Source organism: Coffea arabica, chromosome 2c (genome assembly GCF_036785885.1).
Source record: "Coffea arabica cultivar ET-39 chromosome 2c, Coffea Arabica ET-39 HiFi, whole genome shotgun sequence".
Taxonomy (NCBI): Eukaryota; Viridiplantae; Streptophyta; class Magnoliopsida; order Gentianales; family Rubiaceae; genus Coffea; species Coffea arabica.
The window spans coordinates 23548269-23565626 of record NC_092312.1 but is presented as its reverse complement, the minus strand read 5'-3'; the positions used below and the strand labels follow the sequence as shown (position 1 = coordinate 23565626).

At 33.9% G+C, this 17358-nt stretch overlaps 1 protein-coding gene and 1 long non-coding RNA gene across 2 annotated transcripts; both read left to right on the top strand.

The window, feature by feature from the left end:
- The first annotated feature begins 3853 nt into the window (after nucleotides 1-3853).
- LOC140035875 (uncharacterized) lies at nucleotides 3854-5099 on the top strand. Its single transcript, XR_011839777.1, has 2 exons — nucleotides 3854-4661; nucleotides 4754-5099. It is a non-coding gene; the product is annotated as an uncharacterized lncRNA (long non-coding RNA).
- A 2566-nt stretch (nucleotides 5100-7665) lies between these two features.
- LOC113726906 (dihydroxy-acid dehydratase, chloroplastic-like) lies at nucleotides 7666-16095 on the top strand. The gene is made up of 14 exons (XM_027250824.2): nucleotides 7666-8322; nucleotides 9853-9924; nucleotides 10513-10560; nucleotides 11247-11401; nucleotides 11512-11706; nucleotides 11772-11883; nucleotides 11975-12044; nucleotides 12250-12308; nucleotides 12415-12538; nucleotides 12645-12715; nucleotides 13921-14022; nucleotides 14252-14332; nucleotides 15407-15565; nucleotides 15663-16095. The coding sequence occupies exons 1-14, from the start codon at nucleotides 7777-7779 to the stop codon at nucleotides 15711-15713; spliced, it is 1845 nt and encodes a 614-aa protein (XP_027106625.1). The 5' UTR covers nucleotides 7666-7776; the 3' UTR covers nucleotides 15714-16095.
- The last annotated feature ends 1263 nt before the right edge of the window (nucleotides 16096-17358 follow it).

Genomic DNA, 17358 nt, shown 5'->3' with positions numbered 1-17358 from the left:
GTTGTTTTGATCTTGAAAAGGTTTTCATATGCGAGGGATATTACGGATCGATTGGGAGACTTCAAATCGGGTAAGTATTGCCGATGATGATAATAATGATAGCAGTAATCTTATCAACTTTGAAAGAGGAATTGTATTGCTGATTACAATTGGGGACATGATGATGGTAAGATTATGCCGCTAGTTGATGAATCTCTCTCTCTCTTTGTCTCTCTCGGTGCACAAATTGCTACACAGTGTAACAAACTAGCCAGTTGAGTAAAGCTTTTGTTTTCCACTTTTGCCTTTGAAAATATGACCACGTGGGATGTGCTATTTTTAGCCGGAAAAAGGAGCAAAAACCAGCATTAGGACCAAATTGGATCACAATTTAAATGTGAAGGACAATTTTGGCTGATTTTATATGTTAGGGACTAAAAGTGTTTTTGGTAAACGTTAGGGACCAATTTGGCAAATTTCCCTTTTAATAACTGTTAACAATTTAATAACATATTGGATTCACAATTCAGATTTCAGATTTAACATTTCAATTTTTAGATTTTAGTTTTATCAAACTCACCTTAGTTTTTAAATACTGATCACTTTAGGACACGTAGAATCATATCACTTTAATGTTCTAAATTAGTTTTGCAAGCTAGCATGCTACAGTCGTGTTTATCCCGATTGTCATGAGTGTTTTAAAAAATTAACCTAAATTGTCATATATAGTGATCCCACCTCTACACTTATGTAGATGAGTCTATCAAAAATACTCCATGACTAAGACACCCCACTCATATGGGCTATAAAACTCGTCAAAAGATATTAAAAATTTCAACCTCACTTAATGTCATGGGATATATGCATTTATACCATATGGATAGACAAGTTTTTTTTGATAATACACCATACATCATATAATGCATGCCAATCACTCAAGCCACTCTATGATTTGTTTATTTCAAACCTAGTTTTTGGATTGTGGTTTTCCGTCGGAAAATTACGTCGTTTTCCGTGATCACATTTTCCTATTATCTTTTTTCTTCACATACATCAAATCGCTACAGTAATTTTTTCATGAAAAATCATGAAAAATGCAATCCAAACATAACCTTAGTTCCAGTTATATACTCATAAATAGTTTTAATTTATATCAAATTATGTCTTATCCGCTCAATGTACATCTTATCTTTAATTCAAACTTGTGTCATACAAATATACAATAGCAAAGATATGATATCGTGACATTCATGTCAAAGAAGCCTCTAAATTACCCAAGTATATTGCACCAAATATTTGGTGAAGAAAATTTTCGTTCATTTTCAATTGCTCATAAACATAGACACATATCCACGTCTTTCTAGTAGCCAGTAACCATACTATTAGGAACTATCTATTTAGGTGACTAATGGCCTGCCACTAAGATCCATTTAAATTTCTCATGTGTATACACATCTCAATTTCTTTCTAACAACTAGCAATCTAGTAACCTATTAAGAACCATTTTATAAGTTCACCACTCATTTCAGACTTCAAACTTCAAACTTCCAGTAGCATTTTCTACATCTTCTTCTTCTTTTTCTTTTTATTATCTACATAGTTTTTTCTTCTTTTTTTGTATCATTTGAAGAAGGCACTTTATTTCTAACTTTGGGTTCGTTTGGATATGATAATTTGGAAAATATTTTAATTATTTGCAAAATTCAATTTTTAATTATTTTTTTATTTTATATACATCACATAAAAAAGTGCTTTGATAAATAATATCAAAAATTGTTTCAAATAATCTTCAATCGATACAAAACCATAAGTTTTACTCTAATCAAACCTTTTGTACTTGCTAAACAAATTTAATTACAACAGTGCAATCAATGATTTAAATTGATTAATAGTTTGAACATGCTAGCTATCTCCCTAAATCCATACCATAAGATTACATTAATCTATAGTATACGCCAATCACAAATATTTTTGTTAAAAGTATTTTATTTGTATCGTAAATATATTTTTCAATCAATTTTTTTTATATTTTTAATTATATTTTTGTGTTACACATATCACATCATAATATTTTTAAACAATTTCCTATTCAAACCCACCTAGTGTAAATTAATCGAACTAGTCTAAACACCCGTGCTACGCATAGTAGATCATATTTTTTGGAAGAAATTATAATCGAGGGAGGAATTTAAATAGAGTAAGAAATGTATGTAATTGTTTGTATAATTTAAGGCAAATGAAAATATAGTTAAAAAGTGAGATTTTGTAGCAATAGTTCAATATATGATAAAAATATCCCCAATTATTTATAAACTACCATATTGATGGAAGTTGGATCCTGAAAAAAAAAAAGTAGAAATCTATAGCATAAATTGAGTGACATAAGGGTTCAATTAAATGTAACTGAATATTTAATTTGATAAGTAAATGATATACTTACAAATATTTTGTATTCGATTTGATAATCTTCTATGAAGGTGGGAACATTCTTCATACCAATCAATTCTGAGTACGAATGACAGTATTGGGGTTTAATTAATTCTGCTGAATTTTGTGGAGTTCGTACTATAAATGAGAATGTACGATTTTTGTATGAATTAATGTGTTGGTCGAACAATGTACCTCAATTTTCCTAACAATTAAAAGCATATGGAATTCAAAATTATCATTTGTTTTAGAAAGTTTGTAAATAATATTGTATAAAAATATATACATATAAATAATTTATACCTTCTCTTTTAAATCTCTAAGATAAGAAGTATCACACCGAAATATGAATCGTGCATGGCTGTCTTGAAGAGCAAGGTATAGATTACCACTAGAATCTCTAAATTGTATATTAACATTGTATCTATTAAGAAGAAATTGTGATATGCAATAAAAAATGTAATTAAAATTAAAGATATATGAAAATAATTACCTGATAATAGCGTCAACTACGTCATTATAATGACGAATACACACTATTTTTGAAAAATAAGATTGATATAATTGTCCACAATTTTTGCATAACTCATGAAACATATTGTCTATGTTAATGCTTTGAATGTAAGAAAGTATCCAAAAATATTTAACCTAAAACCATTCAAAAAACGTAGAGATTACAATTATTAATTCAAAATAATATGTAGATAATTGTTCATTAATTAATTAATTAAGAGAATTTTTAACTTAGATGTGATTGCATATTAAGTTAAGGGTTAAGATCGATACCAGAAAGAAGTTGAAAGAGATGGTAAATTGCGGTTTTTGGTGAAATGATTTGTTTTTTTATCTCTTATTATTAGGTTGGAGGAGTTTTAATCGGAGTGGAATTACTAATTGGAGACGTATTAATTGGAGTGGAAAGGTGGGTGAAGAGAGGAATGTTAGTTGGAATAGAATTCTTATTTGGTGGAAACATGATTATGTGTTTCAAATATGGACATGATAAATTTTATGAAATAAATTAAATATAAAATATTAAAAAAATGGAATTGAGAGTGGAAAGATTTGTTGAGACTTGTTGCTAAAAATCCCTTCTCAAATTTATATAAATATAGATTAGTCTTTATCTCACTAAAATTAAAAAAAAAATAGACATTTTTTTTGTTCTCTTCTCAATTCAATCAATTTGGTCACATTCCCATTCCCACGTTTTTATTAACATATAGTCAAAAGAGCCTTGGGCCTCTTGGAGTTTCGTCGTCCCTTGCATGCGTATTTCACGTGACTAAATTTTCTACTGACCAAGCACTTAATTAGTCAGAGCCGATTGGTTGTTGCACTTTTGACCATATGGTTTTTCCTCTTGTTTTAAAAGTCTTCCACGTTGACAGGCAGCACCACTTCTACAAGCGTCCTTGGAATTCAGGCTCTTGCAGCCGATGCCTTGCAAAGAAAACTAAAAGCTTTCATTTCTAACAACCATACCCAGATTATCTGGTAACAGTCCTTCCGTACGTATCTTTTCCCCACCAATTTTTCAATGTCAAACCTTCTCCCTCTTCTTCTGGTTGTATTACACAGCCCATGCTATAGGGGTTTCCTTCCATTACCTCTACATGGTGAATTTTTCCTCCTTTGTTTGTTGTCTTCTCAACATTTATCCTTGGGTGGGTTGTATAGGTAATTTAATTCGGATGTAATGATAAAGCTTAAAGCTGGTTTACAGGACAAGCTATTTCCCTACTTGTGTGCCTGCTATCGGAATAGATTGCTAATGGCTGGTTTAGTTGAAGTGAACGTTCTTGTGTCAGAGGTAGCTGTTGCTAATTCAGGCTTCTTTTCACTATATGTTAATTATTGAAGTGCTCTTTTGTTCATTCTTTCTTTGTGCTTCCTCTGGCTTTGTTATTGCTCTTGCTTTCCTTATTCTTCAGCATTCCTCCTCCTTCTGCTATTGCTCTTTCACTCGTTTTTATTTAACGGTAAGTGTAGTCTTCTAATGATCTTAAAACTAGCGGATAATGGCTCTTAAAACCAGTCATAGAACCTTGAAGTTAATAATGGCAGCTTTGCATCTGGATGGTTGGAATTTACAAAAAACAACCTGATCCATACAATTGACAAGATACTTCTTCGACACAATGGAGACTTGAAGTTTGATCCAATGTTATTCGCAGAGCTCAAAATGAACACAAAATTCCCTTGGACAGTTCCACTTTCTGATATACTAAAGCTACATGTTCCAGGAAGTAAAGGTATGTTATGCTCTAATCCTTGTCTACCAAATTCAAAAAGATTAGCTGCATAGTCATATCTCACAAATTTTATTATTTATCATTTATACCAGGTAAAAAGGCTAAATACATCTTATATCAACATGTTTGCTCATCAATAAAGCCAAACATGGTTGAGGTTGAAGCAGATTCTATAGCTTTTTATCAAGTTCATAACAAGAAAAACGGAGACAAATTTGTAAGTCTATGTGCTCAGTCCTTTTATCCTTTCCTTATCTAATCTCTTATTCACTACTTTACACACTTCACCTATTTTCCCCCACCTTTTGCTTTAGAAAATTCCAAAGTTTCTTGAACATATCATAGACAGCAATAAAACTCCAGTTGTCACTTTAAGAACTGGTTGTAAAGCTTTTCAAGTTGGAATGCAAGGAAGGCAATTCACAAGCTATTGGGAAATTTTCGTCAAAACACGTGAGTTGGAACTAGGCGAGACTCTGGTCTTCATCCCAGAGTCCATTGACAGCTTTACAGTCCAGATTTACAAACCAAATGGAGTTGAGAAACTTTTCCCTTGGTATCATAAGTATTATGTGTATTCTTATTTGTAGATTCCTTTCAAATTCTAGCTATGAATAGAGAATTCATCTTTTCTTTAAGTATGTATCACTAATGTCTTTTGCCAATTATATGACAATATAGATTCTTACTAAGATTTTTGTGCTACAACAGATTAAGTTTTAAAGATTTTATTTACTTTGCTTTTCCTTCTTTATCAAATAGCACCAACGGATTTTTCCTTTTTAATTTATAACCTTTTAATTTACCAAGTCATATATTGCAATAAACATAAAAATTTTATCCAACAATCTGTTATTAGCAAATTATTAGACAAACAAATAGCTACTTATTTAATAATACCACAACAAATAAACTATTAGCAGCAAGTACAACAAAATTTTTAGTCATTTTGACTATTGAAACTATCAAAACTATGAGAACTCTCAAGAGAAGGTGATATTGGTTGCCGCAGCATTTGCTCTTCAACATCTGCCTTCATTCTTGAAGCAATTAGCTGCAACATAGACAGACCTCTTATCTACATATCTATATTGCTACCTTTAATACAAACACGTCATAGCAAGATTGCTTATTTTAACCAATCATTTAAATATAGACGTTAATTAGCCAATTAATTTCGTAAACATCTTAGTTATCAATCAGGGGCGGAGCTAGAAAAAAATTTTAGTGGGGGCTAAAATAACACTAAAATTTTTTATTTACTTTTTTTTTTCTAATTTTTTAAGCAAAAAAAAAATCTCATGGATAAAATCACCATTTCACAAGTTAAAATATTTATCAAATAACCCATTTATTAGTTATTACATTAACTAATCAATTTTTAAATTTCTTTAAAATAGTAATAGTCTCATGCTCTAGAAATATATTTGCAAACAAATTTAAAATAATAATAATAATAAGTAATTGTTTAGAGCCTGATTTTGATGGTTTCCTAAAGTTGGTGAAAAGAGCTGCAAAATGTGGCGGATTCAAGTTCTAGAAAATCAATTGATTCTGGTGCAATCTCTAAATAGGATGAAGTGATCAAAAGAAAGAGTAACAAGCTTTGGTTGTGGAAAAAAAATGGCTCTCCTATGCATGTTGGGGAGTGGGGACAACCGAGAGCCAGATAAAGAAAGGAAAATTGGAGAGTGGGGACAAAGGAAATAAATGATAATTGGATGAAGTGATAAAAATAAAAAGTAGTTGGCTTGGGTGTGGAAGAAGAAAAACCGGTTGTGAAGAGAAATGGGGGACCACAGGAGTAAAGGAAACTTGAGGAGTGATGACCAAAAGGAATGACTGATATAATTGGTACTTGGCCCTGTTGGTGGGAAAATGGGAACTAAACGAGGAAAATGAATGATATAAATTTTGTGATCCATTCTTTCACATTTTTTCTAAAACAAATTCTGGGGATACCTTTAAAATTATGTCAAAATTATAGATATATTATAGGAATTTGAGGGAGGCAGTGGGGGCCCGTGCCCCCACTTTAAATCCGCCCCTGTATCAATACATTTACCAATAGATAAGCCACACAAATAACAAATATAATGTATAAGAAAATAATATATTGCATTAATTTTAGATATTTTAATCACCTATTACCATTTTTTTATTTTTGTTCTAATCAATTCTCTCTCTTTTACATTTCAAATATCCATCCATTCTAACTAAACTCAAAACAACTGCATTTTACAATATTTATACAAGACATTATATTTATATTTTAAAAAAATCAAACCTTAATTCAAATCCATCCCTCTTCTCTTAATTTCATATTCCAAAACTAAATTAAAATTTGAGATTGAAGTTTTTTCTATTTTGCATTATGAATGTTTAATTAAGAACAAACTCTCCTATTCTATGCTATATATTCATAAGTAAACACTTAGTTTAATATGCCTTTACTAAGTAATTTATAACAAGATTAATACTTGTCAAAAAAACAATCATATTCCAAATGCTTTGGTATAAAATACAACGAAACAAATTTTCAAACAAAAAATTAAAAATCTTATTTTATCTAAACATGACTAATTATACCTATCTTATTGGCAAAAAATTATTATTCACTTTAACTATTATTCATATACGACATTCGTACATTAAATTTATATTAAACACTAATGATCTTCTTCCTCAACCTTTGTACGTCCACAGACAATTAGTAATATTCACATAACACCTATAATACAATAAAATTTGGGTTTGTTTGGATTGTGTTTTATTTGGAATATTTTTACTGTAACACTTTTTGTGATGTGATGTGTGTGAGATAAAAAGATAATTGAGAAGATAAAAAGGTGTATTGAAAATTGTAATGATGATGTAAGCAGATAAAATTGAAAAAATAAAACACAATCCAAACAAACCATTTATTTTTCCACTCCAAAGATGAGTGGGCTCAAATCTTGTATTACCGCGCGGCGCGAGGTATAAGATTGCCTAGACGGCCTAGTCCTCCAAAAGGCAGAGCAAACATCGTCGTGTCCTAATCCCCTAACTAAACCCCTACTTTGTCCTTTTCCCTCTCACCAACTCCGGCGCACACACCACCACCGCTGCCACCATGCAAGCTGCTCTATTAACCCCGCCAACCACCCTAACACCTGCTCCCTTCAAAACCCACATCCCAAAATTCAATCTTTTACCGAAAAGGGTTCCCAACTTCACCATCCAAGCATCCACGACTCAGACTGAACGACCACCTCCGCCACCACAAACTACCGCTTTATCGGAGAAGCTGAACAAATACAGCTCAAGAATCACTGAACCCAAGTCCCAAGGGGGCTCACAGGCAGTTCTTTATGGAGTAGGATTGACAGATGATGACTTGCATAAGCCTCAAATTGGAATATCATCAGTTTGGTATGAAGGGAATACATGCAACATGCATTTGTTGAAACTTGCTGAAGCTGTTAAAGAAGGAGTTAAAGAGGCTGGAATGGTGGGATTTAGGTTCAATACTATTGGAGTTAGTGATGCCATTTCTATGGGGACTAGAGGAATGTGCTATAGTTTGCAGTCAAGGGATTTGATTGCTGATAGTATTGAGACTGTTATGGCTGCGCAGTGGTATGATGGAAACATTTCCCTACCGGGTTGTGATAAAAATGTAAGGCCTTACATCTTTTTCCGCTGTAACGCCTTTTTTCTATGAAATGTGGTCAGCATTTTTAGGTAAAGATTTGAGCGTTTCAATGCTATTTCATTGTTGGATTAACCTTTGTAGAGAGGGATTAATCGTTTGTATAGAAGTTGTGATTTTTGGCATTTTGGGTCTTCTATATGGAGGATCATTTTCTCATTTTGGAACTATTACCTTGAATTTTCAGATGGAGAACTTATCCTAGTTGCTATATTGTTAGCATGCGCGGGCTGATATTCGCTTTTGATGTTGATTAATTTTTTAAAGGGACACATTAGTATAATATTGCAACTTGCTCGAACTTTTGATGAGTGTTGCATTGGAAGCTTGAGCTTTGATGAGAGACTTTAACAATTAATGTAAAAGTCTCGATTATTGAATTATTCATGGTTTTTCTGTACAGAGGGGTAAGTAGTTCTCCTTTTGGAACTTACGTGTTGATTTTCCAGCAATGGGTAGTCATTTTAGTTAGCAACACTAGTCTGTGAGGTCTTATCTTAAATTGTTTGAATTTAACTTTTCAGTGGGACAGATTAGCTTAATTTCAAATACTCAATAACCTTCTCTTTTAAATTGTCAATGTTCTTCAACCTGCCTTCTGTTCTGAGCAAATCCTTTCACTAGTGTAGTGGTACCAGAATGTGATTTAGGAATACAATCATTTCTAGTTGTCTTGTTTTTCATTTTTTTAATTTTATTATAAGAGGTACTTGAATTTATGAATGTCAACGCAGACGCTATCTCTTTGTGGATATTTTTGTTGGTGAATGAAGAATCAGATTTTCTGAGCCTGGAGGCCATTAAGAATTATTTCTGAAAGTGGAAGGAAAAATCTTTATGTTTTTTACCATGATGGGATATGACATTTTTGGAGATTGAATACTTTGTCTGATAAACTTAGTACTTAAGCAGACAGATAAATGATAGGCTTCTTTGCACCTTTTCAACTTAATAGAAGGAAATATGTAGACATTGCATTTTTTTTCTTGATTGGTTGTCCCTTCCCCAATATGTTTTACAACTTCCGCTGGCTACCTCCAGAAAGCATGGTTTGAGAATTTTAAGCATTTACTTGTTGGAGGAAATGATTCATTGCAAAAAGTCCTCTAGTTGTAGCACATTTTGAAATGCTGAATCAATTTGAGCTCATGATGGTCAAGTAATATAAAAATCATGGCCTCAGACTCAAAATACAGAAAGTTTTGAACTTTGATTGTTTAATTTTCTAGAGACTTTTTGCTTGTTAAGCGTGATACTTTTGTAATTTTGAGCATTAGAACTCGCCATTTCCCTGATTTTTGTGGGATATACTTTTGTCTGCTGAATAAATTTGCCATAGTTGACTCCAGTCTTTTTGCCTTCTATGTATCTATGGTAATTAGTACATTGGAAATTCATTCTAGGAGAGTCAAATTTTTTAAGTTATTTATAGATGAAGTACTACTGAAACAAATCTCAAAGTGAAATGAATTCAGTTTAGTGTTATTAATGCTGCAGATGCCCGGAACAATTATGGCAATGGGACGGCTAAATCGGCCAAGCATTATGGTTTATGGGGGAACCATAAAGGTTAGTTTTATTTAGCTCTGTTTAATACTCTTAACTATTCTTTCCATTCTTAGTTAAAAACAGAAGCTTGTTAAGGATCCTGTGGTGCTTTTCCAAATCATCTAGTAAAACTTCAAGCAAGAAGCTCCTGGGCCTCTCTCTTTTTTCTTTTGCAAATTTTTATGTCGTGGACCATCATTGAGATTAATATCTAGATTATGTCTTCTGGGAATCACATGGATGGTTATTTAAGACTTTACCTGGTGAAGTTGACACCAAGAGACATGGAGTCTAAAAGTCTAGAAGATGATGCAAAAAACAATACTACCAAGTAGGATATTTGGTCAGTACTCTATATTGTGTGAATATCCAATGTTGACATTATACCTTGAGATATCCGCTCTTTAATTGTAAAAGCTGAAAAAGTCTGCAGATAGTGTCAGGATAAAAGTCATTAGTCTGTTTTTTAGGATATAAACAAATAAGCTGTTGAACTGGTTGTTGTTGTATCTGTTATGTAGGCTATGATTCTTAAATTAAATGCCTGTGAATCATGCTTTTGCTTCAGGATGTATTGCTTAAAGTTTCTTTTTCTGTTTCCTTCTGTAGCCTGGGCATTTTCAAGGCCATACATACGACATAATATCTGCCTTCCAGGTATGTATGCTGCATTGCAGTGTTGCTGAAGTTTTGCTTATCTTTTGATTTGGGTAGGTGGTTTTTCTTGCTTTCCTATGTTCTGTCCTCCCCCATCCCCCCTTCCTTGTTTCCTGTGTCCTTTCTGCTTGTTAGAGTGCTTTTCGCTTTTTCATACAGGCTTACTGATGGACAATGTCAACTATAATTGTCCTTGGATAATTTGAGTTAGTTCATAGCTGAAACTAAATTTAGTTTTCCTTGGATAATTTTAGTTAGTTTTCATACAACTGAAAGTTGAGGTTTAGAAGACAAAATAACTTCGTTAATATTTTTCTATTTTTCTTGTTTTAGAAGATTTCAAAAAATGGAAGCAGATGAAGAATAGTGAAGTTGCCCTCATTCTTCCTTTAATTTCCATCTAGTGCAGATAAATAGGGTCTACCTGCCAGAACACAATCTTATGCAAGCTGATTTGGAGGATTTGTTTGGAGTTGAACTAATTTGCTACTCCTGCAAAAGCTTATGCATCTCCTTCTTTTAATTAAAATTACTGGGAACGACTTCAGCTAATCCTTGTCTGGGGAGCATGTAGTTTAGTTGTCCTCCTGTTTCTCTATTTTCTGTCTTCTCTTACTAATGATTGATCAATTTCTATATCCGTAAATACTTGGATTCCATGAATCTTGCCATAATTCTTGCTGTAGGCTTATGGGGAGTATGTCAGTGGTTCTGTCAGTGATGAACAGAGGATGAATGTAGTTCGCAATTCATGTCCTGGAGCTGGTGCCTGTGGTGGAATGTATACTGCCAACACCATGGCGTCTGCCATTGAGACTATGGGAATGTCCCTTCCTTACAGGTAGAGAATTTAATAAATTCTTCTCCCATCTTTGATTCAGGTTACTCAGGTTGTATTGTTCTTAGCCTAGATGCTATTATGTGACACTGTTATGTTCTTTATTCAACAAGCTCTTCAACACCTGCTGAAGACCCACTCAAGTTGGATGAGTGCCGCCTTGCTGGAAAATATCTTTTAGACTTGATAAAGATGGACCTGAAACCACAAGATATTATCACTCCAAAATCACTACATAATGCAATGGTGATGGTCATGGCATTGGGGGGATCCACAAATGCTGTTTTGCATTTGATTGCTATTGCAAGGTGAGATGCCGAATGCTAGCCTTCTTACCAGTTAATGGAAAGTAACACATGCTAGATGCTGGCAGGTCTGTTGGTTTGCCGTTGACTGTTGATGACTTCCAAAAAGTCAGTGACAAGGTTCCATTCCTTGCGGATCTAAAGCCAAGTGGCAAATATGTCATGGAGGATGTCCACAGGGTTTGTATACTTTTGTGGGTGACTATTTTGCTCCAGTTTTCGTCTTTATGATGTTACTGTATGAATTACTTTCTCATTGAACATTTTGTAGATTGGAGGTACCCCTGCAATCATCAGATACCTATTAGAGCTTGGATTTCTGGATGGGGATTGTATCACTGGTATGCTTATTGTCATTTTTTTAGGTGTCGGGAAATGGTAGCAGGGGGAAATTTCTAATTCTGCTTCAAAGCTCTCTTTCATTTCCAGTTCTTTTTTTAATTCTGCTTTATAGGTTGAAATGTGCATTCCACCCTTATTGTGGCTTTAAATTTCTTAAAAGTTGATTTGGTGTTCTTCAATCTTTTATGCCTGTTTTTTGTGTAGTGACTGGAAAGACTTTGGCTGAAAATGCAAAACTGTTCCCATCTTTGTCTGAGGGTCAGGTAAATTCCTGTCAGCAGAAGATAATGTCAATCTGTGGCAAAGATGTATTGTTATTATCTGTTGGTATTGGTAGAAGCAAAATTAAGGCCATCTTTCTTGTCACAGCAAATTATAAGACCATTGGCAAACCCCATCAAACAAACTGGTCACATCCAAATATTATATGGGAATATTGCACCTGAGGGTTCTGTGGCAAAAATTACAGGAAAAGAAGGGCTATATTTTTCAGGTGAGCTGTGTTGCAACCATAATATTGCTTTTGATGAAATCTATACCTTTTCTTCTGAACATATCTACCATGCTAAAGAGAAAATTGTAATGCATTTATCTATCAGGTCCGGCTCTTGTCTTTGAAGGAGAGGAATCTATGCTCCAGGCTATCTCAGAAAATCCTGCAAGTTTTAAGGTGAGGTCTCTACTTGTGTGACTTCTGTTTTTTACCGTGTACTTGCTTTTTAGGAGTAGGAGACAGGACAAAAGATCTGTCTACGGAAGGTGTAATGCTGAGCCCCTGCTTTAATTGCTGATGGCCTATTTATTCCTTCCTGTTACTGCTTGATTATGTTATTAAACTTCAAAGACTGGGTTTTGCTAGATTTTGGTCTAGTTTCATGGTCAATTTTTTTGGCACTTAAAATGGCTCCACAAGTTCTGTATTGGAAGTTAGCCAATTCAAAAAGTAAAATTCTTTAAAAACCACTTAATACTTTTTTTCTTTCTTTCTTCATATAGGGACCTAGTAACTTATTGTTATTCAAGGGTACATGGCATTATTGTGTTTTGCCGCAAACATGATTTTTGGTTCATTTTACGATCTCATGCCTGCCGCTATTTTTGAGGAAAACAAACTGAATATTTTTCATGGCATTTCACTCTCTGTTTTCTGTGTAGTTGTTAAACTGTACACTTTCTCAGCCCATTTGTGTACAATTATATGCTATTTATCTTGAATGTGCACCTCTTTGCCTCTCATATACAATTTCAAGCAGGGACGGAACCATATTTGAATCTTTTTCTCATATATTTGACAGAAAACTCTTGAGTTCTTAATAAATGATTCCCCTTTTCCACTTTGGATTCTTTCTCCTTTGATGCTTTCCCAATATTTGTCTTTGTTTAAGCTGATACCGGTAGGCAGTATCCTCTGATTTGAATGATTGCTTACGTTTATGTTTTCATCACATCTAAGAGAACAATAAGCAGACCTGTATTTTTTTTTCAAGCTTGATTGGTTTTATTTTCAAGCCACACTGAACAACATTTAACCCTTGCAACTTTGAGTAAAGCCTGATTGGCTTTTTCTCTTACCTTCTCCTGTAACTTCCTATGGTTTATTGTGCCATGGTCCAGGTTCATAAGTTAATTAGTGCTAAATGAGTTGAAGAAAGATTGATCTCTTTGTAGTTTAGTGGAAAAATGAACCTTTTTGAGCCAAGTTGTACTTGGAATGTGAGCAGCTTGCTCAATAATCTTAGCTGCTCCTACTTTCTCTCCTCTTTATACTTCAGGAAGTAAACTGTTATAATTAAACGTATCTTTTTGGTATGATATATTGACTAGCTTTAATTGGAATATTCTTTTATGTTTTTTTATATATTTCTCATCTTCCAGGGGAAAGTAGTAGTTATTAGAGGAGAGGGGCCTAAGGGTGGCCCAGGCATGCCTGAAATGCTTACACCAACTAGTGCAATAATGGGTGCAGGTCTTGGAAAGGTGTGCTATCCTCTGATTACAGTTACAATTGGCTACTTGGGTTCATGTATTCCTTGTATGATGTCAGCATATAATGGGGATGGAACAGGAAGTTCTGCAAAACGTTTATTTGTTGTCTTGAAACTTTTGTTAAAATGTTTTTCTGGTTTAGCTGTGTCTAGACCTGAAATGATAGTGGTGGCAACTTTTTACGCTAAACAAAATTTGTGGCTCAATTTAAATTCTGCAGGATGTTGCACTGCTGACTGATGGAAGATTTTCTGGAGGCTCACATGGATATGTCGTTGGACACATTTGTCCAGAAGCACAGGTATACTGGTTTTGTGTCTAAAATGTGTTGAAGGAATAATGGAGGTCATGAATAATTAAAGAAAGCAAGGAACGAGTCAGAAAATACTAATAGATAACATTGATGTACTGTTGCTTTTGGCTCAAATTGTCAACGTGCAGAACTTGTATCTGGTTACCTTTATGCAAATGATCAAGTTGTGTCAGCCCTTTTATTCTGCAGTTCAAACTTGTCTTCTCTTCTGTTGACCATCTTCTTCATCACATTGCTCCAAGGACATCATAAATACAACTTGAAGTTGTAAAAGAGATGGGTTTCCTTGATGCGCACTTGGTTAAGCAGCGCTGTTCTCATTTATAAAGAAAATAACAATTTGACATTTCTGTATTATGATTTTTGCTTTGCATTGCTTGCATTTTAATTGACTAACTTATGCAAGAGTTAAGATAATTCAGAGCCTTAGTTTGGCAGGCATTGAAGATAAATACATGTATATTCTTGTTTAACAATTTGAACTGAGAGGACCTAAGTTAGGAACTCGTCAATAGTTAATGTTGCATCAGTACCTGACCATGTCGCAGCTGCATACCAATCAAAAGATAGTTGTGGCTACTTGACGTTGGTTTAGACAAGCCATGACCTAGAGGAGGGATAAGATGCTTGGTGTTTTCTTGCATGCTATGTGTGGATTTTAATCAATTTTTTTGCATCCACAGATGATGTTGTTGAAGAAGAGGAACGCGACCTTTGTTCCTCTGCAGATCCTTTAAAAAGTCTCCCGGTTTAAAGATAAATAAATGAATAACGTGATTAAGAAGAACTAACTTTTTATTGTTTTGAAGAGAACACATTCTAAACAAACCTAACCCATTCCCCCTTCCCTTCCCTTCCCTTCCTCCTCAAGTGAACTTCAATGTTTGGTAGTTTCGTGATGCAAGAATGGTACTCCAAATATGATAGGTTGGTTAGTGCGGCAACTAAGCTTTTGATAGGGTTCTTTCTGCCGAAATGTCAGGCAAATCGACATGTATCGTATGAAGTCTATTTTAGCAAAAGCTTTGTTCTTTAACTGAGTGGAATGCACTTCACTTGCAGGAAGGTGGTCCAATTGGTCTTGTAGAAAATGGGGATATCATTACCATAGACATCCAAAAACGGAGGATGGATGTTGATTTAACAGATACCGAGTTAGATGACAGAAGAGAGAAATGGAAACCACCAACGTATAAGGCCGACCGAGGGGTACTTTACAAGGTATGCAGTTTTCCTTGTATCTTTTGATTGAGTTGATTTCCTTCTACCAGACAAAGATTTGAGACTCGAATCTTATGCCATTTTGTCCTGCTGCCAGTACATCAAGAATGTGCAATCAGCTTCAAGGGGATGTGTCACTGATGAATAATACTAGATACTACGTGTGTTAAGAAGGCAAATATGCAATGGCCAATATCCTGCATGCATCAATTGGGTAAACATTGCTCGGCTCTTTAGGGAAAGCTACAAAGGGACCGCTCAAAATTCTCTCCTAGTTTTAGTTCCTGTAATATGTTGTGTGGGAATGATTTGATCTGTTTTTGTTTCTTTCTTGTTCCTCCTCGTAGCTTCGCTTCGGAGTATGATTGAATTGTTCACCTGCACACGTGAATGTAACCATTTTTTTGATATTGGCTCACCTTGGATGATTGTAAGTTTAGTTGAATACTACATAACACGTATAATGGTGTTCTCCAAGACATAATTATGCTTTCTACAGAAGATGCAATCCAAACAGTTGCCCTTGTCAAGCAGATTTCTAAGATAAGTAGAATTAGCATGCTCTGTGAAAAGTGACTCAAGCATTATTGAAGTAGTAATTATGCAATCCAAGAGGGGACCTAATTAACAAACAACCGATAAAAATCATAATAAGGTAGCAATATAACACAAGAAAGGAAGTGAAAAAGATAAATGGTACATGCATGTGTTGGTTAAAATAAGGGTTAATGAAATAAATGTTTGTCGGTCTCTGATCGATACCTGTGTGCTATCTCGCTATGTATTTTTGGGTCAAGACTCTATATAACTTTAGGGGATTGGTCTGTATTTTTAGGTCAAGACTCTATATAACTTTAGGGGATTGGTCTGATCGAAAGGTTGGGATATCCTAAGTTAAAAAAATAAAATAAATAAATTTCTGCAGAAGAATAGACAAACCAATAGGGGCTTTTCTCTGTTGCTTTAGATTTTGCAAAGCATAGTTCAATCAGAATGAGCAAAAGCTATTCCTTCCTAGATTTTAAAATTTAATTTTTTTGGTCTTTTAAAAGCATTCTAAAATCTAGGTTTAATAGCAAATAATTGCATCAAACAAACTGATTTCGGAGTACTAGAAGTTAAAATCAAAGTGAAATAATAGAATAAAAACACATGTGAAAAGCCCTTCGAATAAAAACTTGTCTTTTGAATCACACAATAAAATCGGTTGCATACTAGTTAATAATAGATAACGTTGTTGGTAGTTTGTCACTTCACATTTTAAAATGACACTTTATTTTATTCATGTGCTTTTACAGCCAAAAAAAAAAGAAAAGAAAAGAAAAGAAAAGGATGTAGTATTATTAGTAATAATTGGAGTGCCATGAATAATGGTCAAACAAATATACAAGGGAACAATTGTGGCAAAGGATTGGATTCATTGTTGGTGTTTTTGTAATAACTCGCTAATGACAATGTAAATTTGAATAATGAAGTTGGGGGCGAATTTCTTAGTATATTGCCAATTTTGAAAAAGTTCACAAAATTGGGGGTATTCGGGGTGGGATGCTGAGTAAGGTGTCGCCGCACTTGAGAGTTGAGTCTACTAATAAAAATATTTTTAATTTTTATTTATTTTAATTTCATGTATTTTGGGTCAGTTTTTGTAAAAAAAAAAAAAAGGAATGTTAAGTAATTGCTTCGCCGCTCATCAGATGAGCGGCGAAAAAGAATGTTGGTCAATTGAGCGGCGAAGCTTTTGTCCTTATGTTCTAGTTTTTTTACTTTTTTTTTTCGAAGCATTCTTCCTACCT